Here is a 17,313-nt window from a genome sequence, read left to right as displayed (position 1 = left end):
CAGTAGTAGAATCTGTTAGTCCAGTAGTAGAATCTGTTAGTCCTGTTAGTCCAGTAGTACAATCTGTTAGTCCAGTAGTACAATCTGTTAGTCCAGGAGTGGTCCAGTAGAGGGATCTCTTAGCTTTCTAGCTTGAAAGGGGTGGGGAGGGGAAGTTACAGGGGTTTATTTTAAGGATTTTAAGGAAGAGTGGTGAGGGTGAGAGTTTTGCTTGATCTTTTATTTTGGATTTAGCCGCGGTTTTTTGGGGTTTTTTCTTTTTCCATGTTGATGTTTTTGTTTGTTCGTTTTGGAGGATGGAGTGAGAGGTCATTTAATTATTTTCTCACTATACCTATGTAGACAGGGGTAGATTAAGTCTTATTTTTGTCACAACTCACAACTCTGTCAGAATGGGTTAGGTCTTAATTCTTTAATCCTTTCATCAGAACAAATCAAGTCTTAATCTTTTATTCCTATCATCCTTATCTCAACAAAACGTACTGTTCTATCCGAACGGATCAGGTTTTAATCCATATCAGGTGCTCTCCCCCCTCCCCCAGGAACGCCCACCCCAGCCGCCATCAACGGAGCGCCCCCTAGCATGCTGTCCCCCACTGCCATGGCGTCGTTCCCTGTGCCGCCAGCCAACGGGACCACAGAGATCTACACCAATGGGATCCCACATTACACAGGTGAGTTGACTGCCTCTGTGGTGTAGTGGTTAGACACCTCACCGTAGCACATGAAGGAGTGGGTGGTTGGTGGGTGCTCTAGTGTGGTTTGCTTCTTCTTTCCTGTCAAACATCTATCATCTTTATCTCCCCCCCTCCTTTTTTGTGTCTGTTACTCTCTTGTAACACCTCTAATCTTCGGCACTTATATGACCTTATTGTGTTGCAAGTGCGGTAGAGCACTTACTAAAACTTAAAAACACCAAAGAGGTAAATTCGATTTCACAGAGAGAGAGAATTTTGTGGAGTAACTCTCTTTCTGCTGGGTCGTTGCACCCTTCTCAACCTGGGTTGGCCCTGACAGTCGGGGTTGAAGCAACCCGTTTCTTGAATTATCGTAGATTGTATCAATGGGAGTGTACAAATTCTACAATTACAATTACTGAGGCAAGCCTCTTCATACTGCCATCTTTTCGTTGGTGGCCTAGTGGTTAGGCTCTCGGACTCGGCAACCGTACGGTCATGGGTTCGAATCCCGTCAGGGGCCCGACGTTGTGTCCTTGGGAAAGTCACTTTGCACAAATTTTCCTCACTTGACTCAGGTGGAAATGGGTACCCGGCTATAGACAGTGAACGATCTTGTCAGTTTGATAGTGTTTGAGCGCGAGAAATCCGCAGCTTGCACTGTATGCTTCCGCGTAAGCCGAGAATGTTTCTGTGTTTTCTCAGATGGTATACTGGGGTAATAATGGTTGTAAAGCGCATAGAGCATACTCTTGGACATGGATATGCGCTATATAAATACAGTTATTATTATTATTATTATTATTATTATTATTTTCCATTATCATTAGTCTTTGCCTCATATCCAAAAGACCTCAGTTCAAACCCAACCTGGGAAATTTCCTCAGTCTTCATGCTATAGGGCTGAATCTCATCATAGCTTGGGAGAGACCTCAGAGCTTGGGAGAGACCTCAAAGCTTGGGAGAGACCTCAGAGCTTGGGAGAGACCTCAAAGCTTGGGAGAGACCTCAGAGCTTGGGAGAGAATTCAGTAGTAGTAGTGCGGTCAATACAGCTTGCTTCCTGAATGACATAAAATTGTGTTGGTTAAGATGGAAACCATTAAGTTTATGGCTGTCCTCATGTGGGCATGGGCAGCCATGTACTTTTCTTCTGAGCAGCTTGCTCAATTTTGAAATGAAAGCCATGGCATTGTTTATTACAGTAAACAGTGTTGTAATCTATCAGAGGAATTGTCAATTGATAGGGTGCTGGTCTCATTACACTGATGTATCTTATGACACGACCGATCTTAACAAAAAGTAAATGCACAGCCGATTTTCCTGATTCTTAAAATGAATGACATAAAATTAGGAAGATCTGTTTTGTAAGTCTTGAATACACAGTGGCAATTGTTACCACAAGTTGCTGAGTTACAAAATAGAACATTGTACATGTGCAGGCCTTGAGATGTGTCTTTTAGTTAAATGTGAGTAAAGATTTGGTAAATTTGACAGCTGTACATTGTTTATCAGGGTGATTTGAGGGCAAAGGTTTTACTGGGGTTTTTTCGTTCTGTTGTTTCTGGCTTGTCTTACTTTTTCCTTGCACCAAATCACCATCACTGTATTAATGTGCACAAACAAACATAAAGTTAATTATTAAAGTTGCTCAAATTTCTCATGGTTCGTTGGTCCTTCTTTTCTTTCCCCTTTGTTGTTTCTGTCTTAATTTCTCACTTTTTCACAGGACTAAATGACTGTTATTGTGTCAATGTGCGTTTCTGAACAATGAAATTTTTCTGTTTTCAGCTGTTACAAATGGTGACCCCCTCCAAGCCTACGCTGCCATTCCATCTTACGCAGGCATTGGTGAGTGATTGATGTACCTTTGTGTAGTATTCAGTTAGAGACTGACTTACATTTCATCTTTGCCTTTTATGTGACCTAATTGTGTTGCAACTGCTGTAAAATGCTTACCAATGCTTTAGAAAACAGCCCTGACGGTTCAGAACAGACCACTTCATAAAATTATCTCAAATTGTATTGATTGGGGTGGACATAAAACTTGATAATAATAATACGTGAATTAAACCTTGCTGCTGTGAGCGACTCAAGAGACAAATTAACCTCAATTTGTTGTGTCCCCCCCCCCCCCCCCCCCCCACAAAAATTTGCCTGGTTAGCTGCCTACCCCGCGGTGTACGGAGGGTTCCAGCAGCTGACCCAGCCCACCACCCTGGTCCCCACCGCTCAGAAGGAGGGCCCCGAGGGCTGCAACCTGTTCATCTATCACCTGCCCCAGGAGTTCGGCGACGGCGAATTGGCACAGATGTTTGTGCCCTTCGGCAATGTGATCAGTGCTAAAGTCTACGTGGATCGCGCGACCAACCAGAGCAAATGTTTTGGTGAGTTGTCCCCCCTGAGTGTGGCTGGTTATACCTGATCCACACGGCCAATCTGTGGGGACAGCCAGTCTTCTCCATGGAGGGCCAAATGTTGCCTTTAATGGACAATAGACCCAAAATCCAGATTTCTGAAATTAGACGGAGTTTATATGGTATATTATATAGTATAGTCTTGTAGTTTACATTTATTTATACTTTGACCTTTTTTTTTGCTCTTTACGTAAAAATAGTCCTGATGCTCCCTTTTCTCTCAGGGTTTGAAAAATGCACTGGTTGAGAATGTTTCAGAATGTTGTGTGGCTCTTTGAGATAGTAATTTGTGAGACTCATAAAATCTCCTCTGTAGAATAAGCATTTCTTTCAGAAAACTAATAGTGAGATCTGTATATCTGCTGAACAAATTTAAATGATTAAATGTACTGTCATGGATTACACAAGACGGATTTCCTCAATGATTTATGAAGTACAGCAATAAGAATTAATATTGATTCTACTTGTTCAGGTTTCGTCAGCTTCGACAACCCAGCTAGTGCTCAGACTGCCATTCAGGCCATGAATGGTTTCCAGATTGGAATGAAAAGACTCAAGGTTCAGCTGAAGAGACCCAAGGACGCGAATCGTCCGTACTAGGTTTGCGCTGCGTTGGCAAACTGTTGGTCCTGACCAAAAATTTGGTAAGCTTTGCCCATGGTATTTATCACATTCCGGGGGTGTGAGGGTGTCAGCGTCTTGTTTGTTCTCATGTCTCGTATGTTTCTGTTTCTTCTATATGTCTTTCTTTATTTTTTTCATTCGTTCTTTTTTTTTAAAGGAGTTTTCTTTGGCTGGTATTTGGCTTTCTAATTTTTCAACCTGAAGGTCAATTCTTATTACTGATGAGAATAGGAATTCAAAGAATTGAGCAGTTCATTATAGAGATTCTTTCTTCCTCAGATACTGAGCCTTTATATATTGACCATACTCAACCTTTCCTTATGCTTTATATATACCTTTTATTGACTTGCTACAGTTGTTTGTTTTTGCTACTTTTGTCAAGAACCTTTTCTCCCTTGTCTGGCCACTTACAAAAATCTTAAGAACATCCGATGAGGTTATCTCTGTCAGACCCTTTTCGTGATAGGGAAAATATTACTGCATAATTAACATCTCTATTGTTCCTTTTTCCAGGAACATTCCTTATTTTGCTTCTAGAGATTGGCAACACAGAAAATATGTCAAGTGTTGAATTTGTTACCAAAACAAATGCAAAAAAAGGGTTAAGCGTTTATCTATTTTCCAATGTATTGAAGTAGAATTGTTCACAATAAAAGTACTGTTTTTGCCCACCCAACATACTGCACACAATATAAACAAAGTTTGGCTTCAAATGATCAGTTTTGTTTTGTTTTTTTCTGTTCTTCATTAATTCTCATTATTTTAAACAAATTTGATTCTTTGTTTTCTGTCTTTGTGAGTGTGAACAGAAGTTATTCCTTTTTCACTATCATTTATTTGTGTTTTTTCAACAGTTGTTGATGTTAAGAATTGAATTTAGAATAAACAGAAAATACATAGTTGGTGAGGGTGGTTCGTTCACTCAATAATACTTTTCTTCCTCTTTTACCTGACCTCTAGCCTGCCTTCCCACAGCCCATAGCTCCGCCCACTTCAGGGCTTGTGATTGGTCGGTGGGCCTGTCACTCCACCTAGTCCTCTCAGCATTGGTGTAAGTGGGTGGGCTGTGTTATCCACTGAAGTCGACATTGTCCCGTTATTTGCCTGTGCTCTTGACAATCTAGTTTGAATATTTATGATTTCGTATTTATTACATTGTGTAACGAGTGTGCTCATTGGACGGTTTGGTTGTCTTCTTTTTTTTTTTTTTTTTTGATTTTGTACCCAGTGCTATGATTGGAAAGTTATTGATTTACTTTTTTTCTTTGTCTTTTCTTTAAAGTGTTCTAGAGTGACATTGTGGCTTTGAGCAAATTCATCATTATTATTATTACTATAGTGAACTTCTTGGCATTTTTTGTTTTGTTTTGTTTTTCCATGTTTTGGTATGTTGACTGTGTTCTGTATTATATCTACTCACTCAGCTGTGGCATTTTGGGACATTGCTAACACTACAGCAGATTTTTGCTCTTCATTTCCACTGGGAAACCCAAGCCGAGAGTCATTGGAAAACGAAAAACGAAAATCAAACGAACAGAAAGCAAAAACAGAGGGGGGGGGGGAGGAAAATGTTGCTTTTTGAGACTGGTTTTGTTTTTCTGTTTTCTTCCTGGCTGATGATGTTGTTGTAGTTGGCTGATACCTGGAATAAGCAACATATAAAAACAACTACAAAAAACCCTCAGAAATTATTGAATGAAAATGTCTCCTTTGTTCCTCCTAACTAGTGCTGAAACGTTTTTGCCATCCTTGAGAAACTGTTTTTTTAATAGCAAAAACTAAAAAAATCTACAGCCAAAAACAAGAGTGAAGGTTTTTTCATTGCAAAGAAACAACAAGCAAACAAATGCGGTGGTGAGAAAATTCCACAACTTGATGAGTTCTGTAACAATTGTTGTTGTTTCATTTTTATGCCCAGCAATGTGTGATGTTGGTCATTCACTTTGTCAAGTTTCTGGGAGTCTCCCGGTGGGCGACTGTGTGGAGGAGTATGGTTAATGTTGTGAATTTGTAATTTTCCACATTTCGGAACTTTTGTATTTTTTAGTAGAATCTATATTATATCCATTGCTGGTGCAAGAAGACTTTTTAGACTTAAAAGATAAAACTAAGTAGATCTATCAACTTTGTATCTTTTCTACACTCTAAAGGTTTTGCAAGTCTTCAATTTTTTCCCCGTACTCTGTTAGAAAATAGACCTATACCGACGTTGCTAGAATTTTTGGAGGAAAATCGTATTGTTGTTTTTTTCTGGTTTAGTGTTTCCTGAGGAAATCCCTGGGGCGTGTAAAATGCATACAAAATAGCGTCAGGCCTGTTTTGGAACAATTCTTTTAGGTTGGGTAAGCTGTATTTAAATTTTGTAAACAGACACAGTCGTTTTGTGTTTTCTGAACACATCAGTTTTTAGGTTGGTGATATTATGACTTCCGAATTTTTTTTTAAGGAAAAGAAAGAAATGATGTAGTACTTGAAGAAGCCCGTGTGAGCCCACCACTCGCAATCAGGAGAAGACAAATGCATTTCTTGTTTCTGGGACGCTTGAATAGACACCCTTGAATATCTGGGGGACACTGGCAAAATTAAGGGCAAACCAGGCAGGTGTGGAGACCCGGGGCAACTTGCTCAAGCAGATGAGTGAAAGGGAAAAATAAAGATGATATAGCTTTCTTGGAGCATCCTAGCAAAGGAATGAATGAAGAACCATGATCGTCAATGTCTGTCTCGGCTTTGGCACTTGATGATGACAATTATGACTTCAGGTATCCATTTCAATAGTTCAAGATATTTTTGTTACAAATTTAATCATCCTTTTCCTAGACCAGTAAAATTGATGCGTAATTAATTCTTAGAACAGGGAATAAAAGGCTACTGAAATCAGCTGCGAGCGTTGGAAAGTTTTCCTTTGTTAACGACAGTGCGGACACATAATCCATCAGCTGCAAATGTAGCGGTAATTTTCGAACATATAAACACAATTTGGCATATTTCTTAGTACGCATGTTATTGTTTGACTGTTTGACTTTTTAAGTTTCCGATAGATCTAGAGGAAATGGAAGGGACAAATCTGTATGAATAGTCTAACGAAGGTACTGTAGTCCATGCTTCTTTTTACGAGTACCCCAAACACAGAGCGTCTTCAATCGTGCAACGAGCACGCTATCACTGAGTTACAAGATTCCACCCCTCCCCCTTCTCCTGCATGTTGCGGCATATATAGGACCCGTGTAGTGTGTGTGTGTGTGTGTGTGCGTGTGCGTGTTAACCACGTCCCCCTGTTGTGAGTTTTTTAACCCGTGTACATACACACCAGCAGTCTTTGATGTGTTGTACTGGAATCCGTCTGTTGCCGTGTGTTTTGTCTGTCCATGTACTAATGGTCTGGCTGTTTGAATGTGGCATTCTTTCTCTGTCTGTCTGTTATAGCTTGTCTCCTTATACAAGACGAATTAAATGTTGTACATTGTAAGCAAAAATAACACAAGAGTTTTAAGGAGAAACTGTCTGATTGGCTCCAACAAAAGCATGTGTAGGCCTACTGGTTCATGTTCACTCAAGCTTTCTTTCATAGATACACGTGTAGTACATATACCATACACACAGACACACACACACACACACACACACACACACACACACACACACACACACACAAAATCTATTGGCACTTAAATGACCAAAATTGAGTCGATAGTGCCGTAAACACCTACTCGATCAATCAATCAGTCAATCAATCAAAACACACACACACACACACACACACACACACACACACGTACAAATTTTCACACTCACAATTGTATGCATTCACTAACACTCAGAATCTTAGTGGTTTTAGTTTAGCTGAAATCAAACAACACAACTGCCCTCCCCACAAAACATACTACTTACATGCATTTTTTTTCTTCTTTTAACTTCCAGAAGCAAAACTATGAAGCAAATTTTTATACGTTAACTGCCAGCGGAAGTAGCTTGCATAGTTTCCCTATATTGTAAACAGTTATTCACGTATGCCATGTCATGGTGGCAGGCAGAGTGTCAGTGTGGTTTGCTCCTTCTTTTTCAGTGTTTCTATTATCCAAATCTCTTTAGTATACTTGGCATTTAACACATTATGGTCTGACTAGAGTCGATAGTGTCACTAGACAGGAAACTTTCCATCAATAAAGTTAGGTTATTTTCTTAAATAATTTATGCGGTTGTGTGATGTGGTGAATGGTTTGACATGGAAAATGCAATTGTCAACCATTTTGAAATGGAGGTTACGGATCCTACGTGTTTGAAAAGAAAACAATATAGTTTACTCCCCTGGAATCAAGTTATACATTCCCTTGTGTCCCATATTTTTTTTTAAATAAATTTTCTCCAACTTATGTCCATGGATTTGTAATGAGATTGTACATTAGATTACTGCGCTAAGTTCAGAATGTGCAAGATATTGTTAATTTCTTTGTGAATGTGCATACCAGATCGAAATGTCTCAAAATGAATATTACGATGGAATGTAATTGTATTGTTTTTATTGTTTAATAGTACACATGTTTCAAATTGCCAATAGTGGGCTTTTGACACTTTTCAAAATTGATGTATGACTTTATATAGAGTCCAAATTGAATCCTATTTTGGGAACAGATTCTGAGGTGCCCTGTACTCTCTCAAAGTGTCACTTATCCATTCAGTTTTTAGACTCCCTAAGATATCATATGGAAATAGTAAGACTCACTGAGGACAGACAGCGAGTTGCAGGTCCAGAATCTAGACATTTCATAGGAGCTATTATGTCAAAAGCCAAAAAAACAGAACAAAAATTGCCAAATGTACATAGCTGATTTCACCTGTTTGCTCATGCAGGTCAGATAAGTTGAACAATGTTGATCAAAGGGTTGTGAACCAAGGAATTTCTTGTTCTGCAGGAATGTTTATATGTCTTGGTGTACTGCTGATGGTGTATGTGCTTGATTGTATGGGTGAATATTTGTTTCTGAACGTGTGTCCAGCTGCAAAGGAGTACCAAGTCAGAGAGTCCAAGACGAGGAGTTGTGGGGGATTTTCTTGCTTCTAAACACTAATAAAAAAGAAAAGGTACCGAACGTTTCTATTAGAAATCCTTTAAATGGAAGGAAAGAAGGCAGTAACAATGCATCAGAGTAAATACATGTTTTACAAAAGGCCTATGTGTGTTGATGCTTGGTATTTCATCCTTTGAAAGGACTCTCCGTTAGCTCAGTTGGTATCCTGTCAGACTAGGAAGTGCATGGCTCGGGCTCAGATTAGAGACTGGATGTTCTTAAACTTCAGTGTTTTGTTGGGGGAGTTCCCAAAGCTCTCAACCCTTTTGGCAGTAGAATCCTATCACAAGTGGACTTTCAGTTCAGAGGTTCCACCTCTTAAATAAGGGAACTGTATTGAAAAAGGTGTAAAACCCATACACTTACTTTTTACTCTGTGCATTCTTCTGATGCGCAGTGGATCTATTTAAAAGGGAAAGGGGGTTTGGTGAGGGAGGGGGGTTAAGTATATTGAAACCTATCAGTTCAGGTACCAGTGACAGTGTCAAGCTTGGATGTCATAAAACTGTCTACTGAAAACACTTCTCTAATATACACATGAGAGAGTGAGACCAGTGAGACCAAGAACATACAGATATGTCCAGCAACCTAACCACCAGTCAACCAACAGTGTCATGAAAGCCGAGCAAGCCTACGGAACACCCATTGGATTTCTCTCCTGTATATGCTGCAAAAATACAGCAGAGGAAACTACAGACTTGTGTGCTTCTTAGTGTAAAGGTTTTTGCTGCTACTTCTCTGTTTGTCACTGCGACCCCAGACTGTGTGGAGTACATTCTCAGAGATATTCAATAACATTATCCTCCACATTTGGCTGACCAGGACTCAAACTCATCATCCTAAACCTGCAAGGACTGGAGTTTACCGTTACAGCACAGAGGCTGGAAATGACAAGAGATTTATTTTCATTTGCTGTAAGGCCTGGCAAGAATTGTACGAGATGGATCGATTACTTGTGTAATCATCACTGTCTTCTACTTTTTCTTAAAAAGTCAGTTGTCTTGTTTTGCTGATGGCAAAATGTGATCATAGCCCTGCTGACTTCTGTGAACATAACTAAAAAAGAGCTCAGTTTGGAAGTGTTCCGAAAGAAAATATACAGATGGACGTCATAGAGTCTCGCAACTGAAAAAAGAAACCACTTGTAAAATGATAAAGGATTCAGACAACCAGGTTGGATTTTCCCTTGCAAAAACGGAACAATTTCTTGTGGAGTTACAACATGCCTGCCACCTGGAGCCGTTGTCCTTTTTCCTTTTTATTTAATTTGTTATCATGAAGTCAGTGAGGGCTTCTGTCAAACAGATGTTCTATGACCATATGTATCAACCTGATAACTCCCATATAGCCAAAATAATTGTCAGTTTAAACTTCAAATAATTCAATATTTTCTTTCAATGAGCTATGGCAATTTATCTGATTTGCTGAAGTGTGTCATTGTCACTAATGAATCTCGTAATTTGTTTCAGTTGAAGAGAGTGATTTTTTTCCCAGTGTTCCTAAAATATGAATTATCAGGTTCTTGCATAGGTCACAGATTGGCTTCACAAAGCCTAGGATGGTATGAAATGATTCTAACCTGCGTTTAGTATTTAGTAAAATCTCTGTATCTTTGTGACAAATAATGTTCTCATGTCTTTTAAATCATTGTGAGAAGTGCATTATGAACAGATCGGAGTGGTGTAGGGTTGTGGTCAACGTGATTGTTAGTGTTTTGACTTAGCTTTTTTTCAAAATCTATGTTGTACTGAATTCCTATTGCTGTGTCACAAAAGTGCTCGGCGTTACTTCTGATCACCATTGTTTCCAATTTAATTCTTGTACAATATTACGTGTTCTTGTTGTGTTTGTTCATTGTGCAGTAGTTGTGGCCATACTATTTTATTTTTCATGTACTTCAAACCATTTGTTGTATACAAAGGGTGCACTCAGCTGAGACAAAGTCAATTTTGTAAGACTAAAAATAGGTTTTGTCATTATTTTATAAGTATTATTTTTGTATAAAAGTGGTTTTTAGCCTTGTCTTTATTTTTCTGGATTATATATTTTCATTTTTATTCATTTTGCATAGTTTTTATTGTTGCAATCCATTTACTAAATTGTAATATAAAATGCATTGCAAAAATGCTACCAATTTCCCAGAAGACAATAGCTGTGTGGTATCATTTTACAATAAACACTATCTCTTTGCGGCTATGAAAAACTTGGATTGTAGCTGATGGGTGTGGTTGAAATGGAGTCAAATTATTTGAATTTGTTCCAATATGATAGGACATCTTTCTCAGCCCTATGTGTTTCTATATTATCTTTGGAGTGTTTTTAGTGATGGCTTTTGAGTTTTACTGAGAGTTGTACACCGCCACTTCTTTGTGTTTCTGTCTTGTTTTGTTTTGTGTATTTATGTTGGACTTTTTACACAAGCTCTGAAGATTCTTCCTCCTTGGTGTGTCACCAGCCTGGTCTATGTTTTTAATTCTAGTGGATAGAGTGTGTCATTTGTGTATTGTCTCACTTTACTCGTCCCTGATAGTTTTTGAACCTCCTTCCTTCCATCCATCTACAAATCCTACAAAGCCATGATTATGTTTCAGTAAATCGGGTGGGGGAAATCCTCTTCTAGATGGTTCTATTTATTGGATATGATCAAGTTTGTTTGTGTTTCTTTCATGTTTTTCTGGAATCAAGTTGTATGCCTATTGTGCTGATAAGTGTTTCATTTAGAATATTTTGTTTTCGTTTTCAGGGGTTTTGTTTTTGTAATGTGCTATTTTGTTGGGGTAGTCAAGTTTGCTTTTCCCCTCAAATGAAATATTTTTTTGTTTATTCAAAACCACATTTTTAGATGGTCAACCCGACTCTAAACCAAAATCTTTGACCTAATCATTTCTTTCCCTGGTATCATCTTCTGGAAATTATGGAATGGTGAAAAGCACTGACGCTATACCTTAAGATCTTATGCTCAAAAGACATAGATAGTAACATTCGAAGGCAAAAAGAAACTAGAAAAGACGTACAAGTTTCATATGTTTTATTGTATTGATTTATTACTGTCTGTGTGGTCATTTTTTTGGATTAATCAGAATTATTTTTTGTGAAGATTTGAATCTGTGGGGCATTGTTCAGTGTTGACTGTTTGAAGTTGTTGCTTTTTGACTTAATTCACTAATTTGTGTTTTTCTTTTCTTTGCAACATGATCATCACTAAGAGCAAAAGAAAAAGGATTTTTTTTTTTTAAAGAATCAATCTTCCCTGCTTATTGATAAAAACAGTATAAAAATTATTGATGGTTGAGTTAGACAGGAATTCTACGTAACGAATTTCATGAACGAACAAGAGAAATTGAAAGATAAAAAGTTCTTATAGATTTTTAATTTTGTGAGTTACTTTCACCAAATGCCTTTCCATTAATAACTGTATAGCATCTTTTTATATAATTTCATTTTATTGCCTCAGGTGTTGAAACTACTGATTATTAAGAAAGTGTACGGCTCTCATCATTTGAATTTGTTCATAGTTTGCTTTAGAAATCATAAACGGATGTGCATCAAAGTGATAATGTCACAAAGATCTGCATACAGTCTTGTCACCATGCTCTAGGCTTTCCCAATTCAGGAATGCTATTGAATTACTAGTCTTATACATTTATTTTTCCTTTTTTCTTTCTTTAGATCCAGACTACGTGTGGACTGAATGCTGTGTGCTGGGGAAAAGTCGCTACTATTGAAATCCAATGGAGAGAGAGATTACGATCACAGAGAACAAGCTTATCCTTAGAGCAGCCATTTCCACACAATTTTCTGATATTTCTTTTGTTTGTTTTTTAAAATAATTTCATGCTATGTCATCTTTTGATGCCATTTAAAAAATTGGCTCAGTGTGGATTTCAATCCGCCTCTGTCTGATCATGTTCTATGATACATTGATTTTTTTTATTTTACAACTTTAGATAAAATTCTGTATTTCACAAAGTAATTGCTTTTAGAACCGGCCTTGGTTTCTACCCCTTTTTATTGATTTGTTCAAATGATTTTGTTTATAATGCTATTTCAATTTTTGATCATGTATGTTTTTCTGTTTATTGTGAATTGTCCGCTACTTGCTTGATACAAAGCCATGAATAAGGCATCTAAAGTTGCCTCGATACAAACAATCAAAGCGAAACTTAGTCGTATGCACTAATATACTCAAATCTAGGAAGGCTACTGATGTATGTTACTTCATTTGTTTAGGACCTCTGCTGTATTTTTTTGTTGCTCTGCTTTGTTTGCATAGTCAAGCTTGTTGAAAACTTATGTCCTAGTCAAGTTGAAACTGCCATTTGCGTTGTTACCTCTTTACTTTAAAGTTCATTTTAGTACTCTGTTTACCAATACATAGACATGTTTTTCAGTGTTAGTCATATCCTTTTGTAAATTTGTATATCAGAAAAAAAATTCTTATTTTTGTTTTTGTTCCAGGGGTCTCTTACTGCCTTCTTTGTAAAAAGCAGAGTGCTCCGGTACTTTAGGCTAAATTTCTTACCATTTAAACTTTTTTAAAATTTCTCTATCTCTGTAGTTAAGTTTGAACTTTCTAGTACAGTAGTTTTCTGAAGAAGGGAAAATAGCCTGTTTCAGTTTACGTTCAGATTTTTTTTCCAAAAGCTGTCTCAAAGAGGAGTGTTTGCATGATGAGTCTTCTGGAACTGGTTTTTGCAATCATGTTCCGATCATTGTGCAGTGTTGGGGAGCAGTCATGAGTTGGGATATACTTTGATAGGTACATGTTACTTTCCCAACTCTGAGGAATTTCCAAGACCTGTTAAGCTAACTGTTTTTGAAGTTTGTTTAAAAGACTCTTTCATCTAGAAGGGGATTCTTTGAATATTCAGAGCATTTTTTTTCATGCGTGGATGAAACCCATAGACTTAAATGATTCTGGACCATGTGTTAAATTGCTCGCTTCAAACGAGTAAAGTTTAACTGATGATTGAATTCAGCTAATTCCAAATCCATATCCTTTTTTTTTCTAAGCTTCAGCCTTCATAGCGAGCCTGCTACCCTACCCTCACCTTGCCCCTGTCTCCTATACTGGAGAGCTATTTGACTGTAAATAGTTTATACATACATGCCTGAGAATTACATTTTTTAAGACATGCGCATCAGGCAATTTAATTTATTTATCTACTTAAAAAGGCTCATTTGAGCTGCTATTTTTCTCTCAAGATGTATATGATTGTTCCTTATATTGTTATAATTTTCAAAATTTGATTGATGAATGAATGCCATTTTCATTTGATACAATATTCTCCATAAACAACTCTTTCTTGTCCCGCTTGTGATGGGCCACAATGGCACTGAATTTGTTACATGATAATGATCTTCACTTTTATCAGGTTGGAAGTTTTCATGTAATGAATTCTACCATGCTCATGACTGTAGAAGAATCTATCAAAACATTTTTATGACCAATTACTGCAGGAACAAAAGTAATGCATTTCGAATGTTGTTTTCATGAGTTCAGGTCTTAAATACTGGTAGCCTTCTTGAAGAAGTTGCATTGCTAAGATTCTCTAACATAGTTTAACTTTTTACAGCAATGACAGATAATTAGAAAAACTTTTGTGCAAAACAAAATCATACCATGTTTCTGACAGTCTGATGAGCCTGGCTGCGGTAGGGTCTTTAACTTTAAAGAGATTTTGGTCTTGCCATTGGATCTCTTCTGAGAAATTTTCTATCAATGTTCAACTTTGTTGAGTGACTAAAATAAGTTAGAATAGATGAATAATGCCTTTTTTTTTTCTTTTTTTTCTTTTTTTTTTTTATCATGACAAGAAATGTCTCATTCTCCTGGTTGCTCAAATTATTGGCTTGTGTTTTTCAACGTCATCCTTTTTGTGAGAAAAACAAACGTGTACAGAACGTATGCTGTTTTATCATTTTCTGAATCGTTGCCATGACTGACAGCTTGCTTGGATTGCTTGCTCCTTCTGTTATCCAAAGAAATAATTTCTCACTCTCAAAATAAATGGAAATCCGAAAGCAAATTATTGTCTTTTCATCACAGCCTTACACATTGGTTTTATTTGCAGAGATGGGGTGTTTCACTGGAAGCACCATGCAAGCTAGGAAGGCATAGATCTGATTTGTACATAGTCCTCATATGTCTTTAAAGAAATTATGCTGTACTGGACAATTCAATATACGATGAGAGATCATACGCTTTTCTTTTTGGTACTTGCCGTTTATACTTTTATGGAAGGCAAAGATTTTGGACATTTTTAATGGTACTTAACTTTTTAGGACCCAGTGAGGGTACAAGATTAATTTAGAACTTGTATTGTTGAAGTATACTGCTCTTGACAGTGCAGGCTAAGTGACTCACTGACTTTGAACAGTTGTAGCCTTTTAGCACTTTGTCGCATCTTTGTTAGAAGACACGTCACAAAGTAAAAGTCCCCATTCGAAGATTTTCCTATTACAACACTTTTATATTTTGTCTCAGTTTTAACTTTGGAAGTTTACTCAAACTTGATGAACATGACATTGAAGTCTATTGTATTCAGAGTGTGCTTTATGCAGCAGCACACACGAGGCATAATAAAAAAAATTTATTACATTGAATACAGTAGTCAAAATTGTTGCCCTTTAATGGACTTTTTTAATAATAATTTTTTTATGGGTTCAGAGAGGAATATTTTATTTCAAATATTACTTCAAACTGATGAATTTTAAAATCAAAGTGAGACGGTAGTATTTTTTTCTGACAAATCTGAGACGTCTCTATATGCTGTTTGACAAAAGTGTCACAAGACTGTTTCCACTCAGTACTTAAAGATTAATTTTCAAATCTGACATGGCAAGTGTTTGTTTATTTTTACGTGGCTCTTTGAAGGAACGTCCATGACTCTTGTTCATGTGTGACATGTAAGTGTAGCAGACAAGAAATTTAAAGTTTTGTTAATACTTACATAATGATACAACCAGGGGCCAAAATTTATCTTATGACAATGCGCAAGGATTGTTCTTATTGACAGATTGTTTCCCTTTCATCATTTTTTACTTCGTGCGATGAAAAAAATGTGCATATCATTATGAATGATCCGAATTTTTATTTTGAACAGTAATGTTTCACCATGACATGTCTCACTATTATTTGTAACATTGTTTTGATTTTACTATTACTTTTATTCTATTTGTTTGCTACACAAGGTCAGTGGAGTTCTGGCAAAACATATCTTCTTGAATCTTATTTCAACATGTATTTTTTTCTTTCCTCTCTTTAGCCAGCGGCCCCCACCCCACCCCCATCCCACCTCTTCTCCCCCTCCCCCCCCCCCCCCAAATCCCTCAATGAAATTTATTTGTAATGGTTGTATCATAGCTTATTCCCAGTTACTTGATTCTTTTTGTTCTGTTTGATGACACGCCTCGAAGGCATCAAGAACTGCATATCATGTTGCATACATCATTTTTACTTTAGCATTTTTCTCTCATGCTCATTTTGGTTGTTTCTCATGGTAACATGAGTCTTGGATCCATTGGTTCTCTGCTTGTTGTCTTTCTCACAGCTGCTTTTTGGACAGATTTGGGGGGTATCCGTAGGCTGTGTGTAAGCAAAATATCATGTTATGTCAGAAGAGAGCAAACTCTTAATCCTAACTTTCTCAGAGCTGGTTTTAGGACATATTTTGGGATTTACAGCTAGTGAAGAAGATTTCAAAGCAACTAGAGGGCTCCTCCCTATCTACCAGCTCCTGTTGTTAAGCTTTCCACCTTGTGCGCAGGAGACATGAGTTCCATTCTCAAGTGTAGAGTTTTGTTTTCTGTCTTCTTGCATGCTGCCTCCTACTCACTAAGAGTCCGCTCTAAGTTACGCTAACAGTCAAAGCCACCAGTCTCTAAAGTGCTCTAAATTGTGTTTATGGAAGCAAAACACATGTGCAGTCAATGCCCCCAATGCCCAATACAGCTCTGACCAAGGCACTAGCAGTCCTCATATGTATTGCCTGAGGGAAAGTGCAATAAGTTTCAACTGACCTCATGTTTGTATTTTTCATTCCCTACTTTATTATTATTATTATGGAGACATAAGCTCCCTCTCACCTTATCATTATTATTATTATTATTATTATTATTATTATTATTATTATTATTATTATTTATTATTATTATTATTATTATTATTATTATTATTTTCATCATCATCATCATTACTATTATTATTATTATCATCATCATTATTATTATTTGTATTAATTGCTTTATTCTTATTATTATCAATAGATCTGTTGCTGTCATAAGAGTTTATCCCCTCTTTTTAAGATTTGGTCACAACCCCAAATCAGTTGGTGACTGTACTGACAATTTAGTCAGGTACAATTTCAAATCAAAATTATTTTCCATTTCCTCTCCTGACCGTCACTTGCGAGTTTGGCACGGCTGTTTTCTTAGATACAAAAATTTTGTCCGCATTTTATTTTATCTATCTTGGTTAAGTCAAATTTCTATTTCATCATACTCATACTCGTTGATAATTTCTTTT

At 37.1% G+C, this 17,313-nt stretch overlaps 1 protein-coding gene across 1 annotated transcript in view; it reads left to right on the top strand.

The window, feature by feature from the left end:
- The window catches only part of LOC101855308 (CUGBP Elav-like family member 3-B), a gene marked incomplete at its 5' end in the record, with an annotated part of 23,539 nt that extends 10,319 nt beyond the window's left edge, over positions 1–13,220 (top strand). Inside the window, 5 exon segments of the mRNA XM_013090289.2 lie at positions 543–674; positions 2,468–2,527; positions 2,842–3,063; positions 3,566–3,737; positions 12,456–13,220. Coding sequence (XP_012945743.1) covers positions 543–674; positions 2,468–2,527; positions 2,842–3,063; positions 3,566–3,693 — 542 coding nt within the window.
- Positions 13,221–17,313: the final 4,093 nt, after the last annotated feature.

This window comes from Aplysia californica, unplaced genomic scaffold (genome assembly GCF_000002075.1).
Source record: "Aplysia californica isolate F4 #8 unplaced genomic scaffold, AplCal3.0 scaffold01204, whole genome shotgun sequence".
Lineage (NCBI taxonomy): Eukaryota > Metazoa > Mollusca > Gastropoda > Aplysiida > Aplysiidae > Aplysia > Aplysia californica.
Note: the sequence above shows the minus strand (reverse complement) of the source record. Positions and strands in the feature narration are given on the sequence as shown.